At 46.5% G+C, this 7,414-nt stretch overlaps 1 protein-coding gene across 1 annotated transcript in view; it reads right to left on the bottom strand.

Moving 5' to 3' along the window:
* Nucleotides 1-3,864: 3,864 nt before the first annotated feature.
* Nucleotides 3,865-7,414, bottom strand: part of PIK3AP1 (phosphoinositide-3-kinase adaptor protein 1) — a 38,943-nt gene continuing 35,393 nt past the window's right edge. Inside the window, exons 14-17 of the mRNA XM_010141017.1 lie at nt 7,236-7,391; nt 5,654-5,724; nt 5,368-5,474; nt 3,865-4,309 (exon numbers count right to left, since the gene is read on the bottom strand). Coding sequence (XP_010139319.1) covers nt 4,255-4,309; nt 5,368-5,474; nt 5,654-5,724; nt 7,236-7,391 — 389 coding nt within the window. The 3' untranslated portion in view covers nt 3,865-4,254. The remainder of the gene's footprint in view (nt 4,310-5,367; nt 5,475-5,653; nt 5,725-7,235; nt 7,392-7,414) is intronic.

The raw sequence follows: 7,414 nt of genomic DNA, 5'->3' as shown, positions 1-7,414 counted from the left end.
ATCAGAGGATACACCTATCTTCCCAAATACTGCACAAGCCAACAAATGAAGGAGTAAGCAGAGAAGGACATGAATGCAGGAGATGCTCCGTGTTCCACCCATTCTTTCTAAGAACGATGCGAAAACAGATTTCTCCGTTTACCACTGACCACCATATCTATACTGAAAGCTTTCCCGTGGTGGTGTTGCACGCTCAGTCTGCCTTCCCTGAACGTGTTTTCGCCAGCTACCTTCACCACCTCCTGCCTGTTTCAGTGGAAGCAAGGTCGCTGAGAGAGGTGCTTGTCAGAACCTATTCAAAAACCCTGCTGACATTAAAAAGAACTCTTTCACGGGCACCCCCTTGAGGTGGGGAAGGAGCTTGCATGCCCTAGTGAGGTTGAGAGCTGTGCTGGTGGTGGCATGTGCCTCTGGTGGGGTCTCCCAGGCCAGACAGGTCTCAACTGAAGGGTCAGACAAAGTGTGTCCACGGGCAGGATGGGCTCACTAGCCTTCGGGCAGCCATCCTAGGAGAAGGACAACTCTGACTCCAAACCCAGGCAGATGGAGCTCGTTTAGCCTTGTAAGGCTCCATCTAAGAGAAGGATACTCTAACCAAACCTACGACCCGAGGACTTTGCTGTCACCGTCCAAGCTCACTGGGCCCTGGCAGATGAACCTCAGGTGTAAAGGGTGGAGCCAGTTCCGCGCACGCTGGTGCCTCACCTAAAAAATCCACCGCGCAGGCTCGAAGGTTGCACTCATCGCTTGCAGTGAGCGTGGGAAAAACCCTTCCCAGATCTTCGTTCGCGAAGCCAAGCCATGATGATGATGATTAAAAAGAAAGAAAGGAAGGAAGAAAACCCCAGCCAGCTTTGATAACACCATATGCTCCTTCCTAGCCAGTGCATCTCAGTCCAGAACAGAGTAGCTCACCCCCGGGAGACAAGGCAGAGAAGGCTTCAGCATCTTCAGGTTATTCAGCACTTGAGTCTCTCAGCCAGCAGCACGGGCAGCCGGAGCCATCTGCTGCCCTGGGTTTGTGAGGCTGCACACTGCACAAAGAGCAAATGCCTCCCGGAGCCAGCCAGCCGCCACCTGAGCTTGGTGGACAGGCTGATCCCTCCACAGGTGGCCAGGCCATTTACTTTTTACCAGCAGTTTTATTATGTGATCAGTCTCTGAGCCCTAAGGTTCAATGGAAACACTTCATTCCCACTCCCCCACCCCCCAGCATATTGCTAAGTAACCACCAATCCGGGTGTATGTGGTTTTCTTCTCCCATCTCTCCTACCTCCAGTTTCCGTGCCCGTCTCATCTCGGGTGGAGGCAATACACCCTGCCTGCGCACCAGCACAAACGGCTGTCGACACAGGGGCTCCATACAATGAACCAGGACAGGCTTAAAGCCACTCACTGAAACCAAACCAGGATGGAACACGGTTTAGTGACCAAGAAGGTGCATCTCTGCTGGCCTGCAAGAGGCTTGAAAGTCATGCCTGCATCCCAATTGTTCACCTGTGTTTATCTGTGAAGCTCTTTCAGTGCTCTTCCCTTTCTCCCTGACTGATTGCTGGTCAGTGAGATCCCTAACTACCCCAGAAGTCACAAGGAGAAAGCAAGGTGGAATGCCTGAGTGCATCTCCGAGTTTCCCCCTTGGGCAGTGCAGAAGAGGCCTGAATGAACTGCATCTCTAGGATTTCTCAGCAGCCCCTCCTGCCCCAGCTCACCTCTCCTCAACACCCTTCCCCTCCCCACCACCCCCAGCATTTGGTTTTGTATGATATGTGGACTGAAAGGCCACCTATGAGCTACTGTTCAGCAGTTCAGATATAAAGCATCTGACTGCAGGGCTAGCAATAAAAATCCAGTTCACAGCCGTGTTACTAGGATTGTGCAAAGGCAAACGCTTCAACAGAGTTCAGATAAACCGCTCCCACAGAAGACATTTGGCTATTGCATGCAGGGGGTGCAGAATTAAAAATTAGCTGGGCAAGACAGATCTCTGGGCTGCTTCAGTCCAGCAGCTTTGAAAAGAAACCTTCTGCATGACACACTTTCTTATTCTGCTCTTCCCTTCCTGCCCTGTCACAGTTTTCTCCAGATCCTACATTTCCACCTTATGTTGTGCCTGGCAGATGTGGAAGCAGATACGTTTCTCTTACCGCTCCAAGCTCTGTAGCACAGCTGCAGCCAGCACCAAGGGGATGGGGAGCTTCGGAGCAAAACCAGGGAGCTGTGTGCAAACCAAAGCAGGTGTGATGGCTGAAGACAATCAACCTGTTTAATTTCCCCCTTTAGTTTGTTTCTTTGATCCCTGTTTCCTTCACTTATCCATGCTACTGGTTTTTTCCTCATTCCTGGCTTCTGGTTTGCCCAAATAGCATTGGGAACTTTGTTCTGTTCCAAGAAGAGCACCACTCCCCTGGCTACTGTGAACACAGAGCAAACAGTCAGCGAGAGCCTGCGGTGTCAGTTACTGGAGAAGGCACTAAGGTCCTTTAAAAAAAAAAAGAAAGAAAGAAAAAGGAAAAGGGGAAGAGGTCACCTCTGTAGCCACAGGCCTGCAGCACAACACCTGCACCCCTCTATCATCAAAAGGAGGGGCTATATGAACTGCATTTAGAGTCATACCCTATGAGTTTAATCTGGAGATGATTATTTAGCTTAAGCCTAGCAGCAGAGGCTTCTCCACCTTCATTCAGCGCTGGCTGAGTCACAGTTGCTGCCTGTCGCTCCTGCAGCTCCACAAATTAGCTTTGCCACCCTGCAAGAGGAAGGAGCTACAACTCTGTCACCTGTGCTTTTACAGATTACGGGCAGCATACATGTCCAGACAGAAAGTTGATGTGTTCCACCTGTGCCCAAGGGATTGCCTAATACAGATGTATCTGTCTCGGGGCTGGAAGAGGGGGAATGGCTTGAAAACCAAGTAGGTAATGATGCTTAATTCTCTACCCCGAATGTTACCTTGCAGAATTCCCCAAAAGGGCCCTGTACTTGTTCCCAAGAGCCAGAATATGCACAGAAGATTGTAAGGACTGGAAGAAAAAAAACCACAAAAACAAAACTCAAAACACCTCACATCCATCATTCCAGTCCCTCGAGACGAGGAATCAAAATTAATTTCTGCTTTATATACATTGGGAAGACAGAGCGCCAACCCAGGAAACTGTCCAGAAGTCTGTAAGCCCTCAGGCAGAAATAAGGCTGGACATAGCTGTACCAGATTCCCATCACTAGAAAGGAAGAGCAAAGCAGGCAGAGTCCAGCTCCCAGGTCCCTGTTTCCACTGCAGCAGGTTAACTCCACAGCTGGCATTTGTGAGGCGTGTGCAGGTACGACTGCAGACTCACGGCACTACTGCACAGCATGAAGTGAAACACCTTCATATGGCTCCTACGATGTCAGATATACAGAACAAAGCATTGCTGCCAGCTCCATCCTCTAATTTGAGAGGTCAGCCATGTGATTTCAAGTAACAACATACCCACCCTCTCCCCAAAAAAAGGTTTTAGTACAGTTAATTTGCAATACAGCGGGTCCCTTACTAGCTACCGTGGGAATTCTCATGGTAAAAATGCAGCACACACCACCTTGTTAATGTCTGTCATCTTCAGGGAGGGAAGGGGAAAGGGAAAGGCATTTCCATGTGTGGGAAAGGCATTTCCAGGTGTGTGTGCAAAATACATTCTTGAATAAAGACAGCTTGTGCTCTCATGGTTTAATGAGGCTGAAGGGAGATTTGGCACCTTCTGAAAGATCAGTATGTCCATACCCGAAACGTTACACCAAACGGCAGTACATTCACCTGCTCCAGCTGTAATGAGTGTTCTTCAAACAAGGTCTTTGAACAACTTACTTTCTTTACTTTTTCAAGCACATTTTCCAGTCAAACCCTTGTAGGTTGTATGAAGGGTTTTGGTAACAATGGTTATCAGGATTCAGTTTCTAAAAGGACATGTGTTTTTTCTTAGTCAAAGGGAAACTTTATGTTGATAGAGGGCTACCAAGAGACACATCAGCATTCTCCTCCCCAGCAATGACACTTTTTCTTGAAGTCCCAAAGCACCAAAATTCTTCCAAGCAAAAAAGTTATAGAAGGCCAAGAAGTCTCAGTCAAAATCGTGGGAAAAGTCACCAGAGCTTTGGGGAGGAGGAAGGGGAGGAAAACGTTTGGCTCCCACTTATAAATAATTTAAGACAACCCAAAAATACCTGTACAAACACAAATACAAACAGAAAAATCTCATATTCCACAGATGATGAGAGATTCAGCGACCTCTTGGGGGCACAGGTGGAGGATAAAAGCCTTCACAGTTTACAGGCCTATAAAAAGAGAACACAAATGTGTGAAACAAAACAGTAGAGAATAGGATTCTGGAACAACACATTGTATGTAATAACATCACATGTAAGAATACTGTACATGCAACAATCACACAAGAAGAAAAAACAGGCTATCAGTGATTCAGCAACAGAGCAGATGCCAAGGTGCCGGAGCCCTGTTCCTGTCCAAGTTACTGCTTCTGCTCTTCAGCTACACTATTACTAGAATGAGATGCTGTAACATTTGGTTGGAGTAAAACTTTGAGAGTATAATTATAATAGCTTTCTCCTGAAAATTAGATGGAGAGCAATAGAAAGAGATCAAAGATTCAAACCCTTTTTTTCAAACTAACTACAGGTAAATCCCAGCTATTTTCCTGCCAGAGCTAAGCCAACATACAGAATTTACTGCACCCACACATTAGTAATTACTGTTTTAACAGCTGGAGAATTTATTAGCATCTCTAGTTCGATGTGGCCTAGACTTCATAGACTTGCATTGGTTGAACTAAAGGAATGTTTACCAGTTACTCAAGTTAGTAGTAGGCTGATTGAATCAAGGCAGAACCCCTCATCATCTTTTACAAAACCAGTGCACTTCTTACTTTGAGGCCAATCACACAGGTGAACAAGTGTGCTTTGGAGAGACCCGAGATTTGTGAAAGAAGAAAAGTCCAAGGAGACGGCAAAAGGGAATTCCCTCTGCATGACACTTTGTATGTTCCAAGAGGGACTTCTCAGGAGGATCAGGTACCAAATCTCTGCCAGGGGCACCTGGGTCAGTCTTATTATGGCAAGCATTGTGTGCTTCAATAGTGCTGCCCTATGCAACACATGAACTGCAGCAACAGCATCGCAATAGGCATGTTACTGACAAGGAAAGCAATTCCTCCAAGCACCACAGATGAGAAACAAGGCTCTTCCCAACAGCATATGTTTATAGAGAATAGTCTGGTAGATTTTGTTGAAAGACATGTTTGCTTCCTGCCTTGCTTTCTGTGCAAGGCTTCCATACTGTTTCACTGAAAGCTCACGTTTGAGCTGCATTTCAGCCGTACCTGCTTGCACCTCGAGGAGGCACTCTGGGGGGCCTTTCTGGGAAAGGCAGCCTCTCTGCTTGGTAGGCTACTGGACTGCGGCTTCTCGTTTCTGGGACTTCATTATCCTACAAAATGAAAAAAAAGAGGTTACAAACCCGGAGAATTTGGTTCTTAATAGCTTCACAACAGAAGTAGCTACGCTTTGCTGTTTCTGCAAATGCAATGTCATCCCTGAGCTCCTTTTCTTTGCATGAAAACAAAGCTATGTACTTAAGAACAGTATGTATCAGAGGAGAGAGCTTACCTCACTGTCCCCTTCCATCCCGCTGCTGACACTCAATACGCTCCGAGTGCTGGAGCGGTTACTTGCACTACCTGGAGTAAGCAAGCAAGAGAAAACGGATTATGCAATTCTGGTAATTTATCTGCAAATCACTAACTCAGGTCTCTTTTTAACCTTATGCCTACCTCTTATACACATCATTTAATGCTTGTTTAGATTAATTTATTTCTACGGTTATTTTTCACATGTTCAGGATCCAAACAATGGCATTTTATACCACACAGACCACACGGCCAAACCACTCAGTGTTGCTTTCTTTCTAGCTGACTTCTGCCTTGTCCAGGCTTGTGGTTAAATACTCACAACCATAATGTAACTGAAAGAATCCAGTGCCAGTATCAGCTGGCAAGTCAGGTACATATTTTTTAAGTGTTACACACCCAACTTTTATGTATGTGTAAATTATCAGTCCTCATGTCTTTAACAACTGCCTGGAGGTGGATGGCTCTGAGCACTGTCACCCATTCATTCGTGGAGTAAGTGACTGCTCAAGAGGTTATTTTTCCCAATAGCTGTTCAGCACCTCCTCTCAGAACAACCCCTACTCATTACAGGAATGTTTCCTAGTCTACTTCAAAGCTAAAAATGACAAGTTTCTTCAAACAACCTTCAGAAACCCCTTTTACTTGCAGGGACTGTATCTGCAATCAGCCCTGCCATCTCTGAAGGAGACAGCAACTCACAAACAACCCTACAGTGCTACATCTGGTTTCAGTCATAAATACATAATTTCTATAGGACTCTGCCATAGTGGGGACACTAATGTTCGGGCACCTACACACTGAAAAGGAGGCTAGAGAGGTTCTCATAACATTCAGTCCCTCCCTAGCCTCAGTGAGATAACACTCACTATTGGCTGGCACAGCACTTAAGAGTGCTAAATACTGTGTTAGGGTCCATTCTCATGATCATGCCACAGGAAGAGTCAAACTGCACACAGTGAAGTCTCCAGACTCGTTAACATTTCTCTAACAACTGCTTATATGCAAGTTCCCGGCTCAGTCAGCAGCCTCTGGCACCTACTCTGAATGTGTGCCAGCTGTATGGTGAGAGGAGCCACTTCACTGGGAGTCAGTTTTTTTTTCCAGAGCCCCAAAATGATCTTAACGCTTTCTGCAAGAATTGCTCAGTCCCAGCTTGTGATATAACTGTCCCCTTCAGACCAGAAGAGCACACTGCCTGCTGAGAGCCACAGCTGGGGAACACCCTTTTTTCAGAGAGAGCAGTTGCCATCTATCTTTAAGAACTGAAGATGGGTGATATGCCTTCCCTGAGAATGCTCAAGGCACTCTTGTGCTCAGCTTTCAGGCTCTCCTCCTGCAGGGATGCAGGCACAAGATGCCCAAACCACTTGATGTATCTGGAGTAAATTTTACAGTTCTGAGAACAGCCAGCCTGAGGCATGCAGGGGTTTAGGGTAGTGGTGTCAGTACTGGGATTCGGGAACAGATGTCCTATCCCTTGAGCTGACTCCAAAGTCAGGCTGAGCAGTGTCTTCCATCCAATGGTCCTGCAGAGACGGTGACACTCAGGATTTGCTTACTTGTTGTGCTGGATGTGCTTTCTGTTTTCCAGTCTCCTCGCTTTAACTCCTTTTTTGGTGGGAAAACATTTTTCCTGGGGGCATATTCATATATTCCGCATTCTGGCTTCCCCAAAGTATTATGAGAATGTCGAATGGGTACTGTAATTTCCAAATCTGGAAGGGAAAATGAACAGCTC

This window comes from Buceros rhinoceros, unplaced genomic scaffold, assembly GCF_000710305.1.
Source record: "Buceros rhinoceros silvestris isolate BGI_N320 unplaced genomic scaffold, ASM71030v1 scaffold8088, whole genome shotgun sequence".
Lineage (NCBI taxonomy): Eukaryota > Metazoa > Chordata > Aves > Bucerotiformes > Bucerotidae > Buceros > Buceros rhinoceros.
Note: the sequence above shows the minus strand (reverse complement) of the source record. Positions and strands in the feature narration are given on the sequence as shown.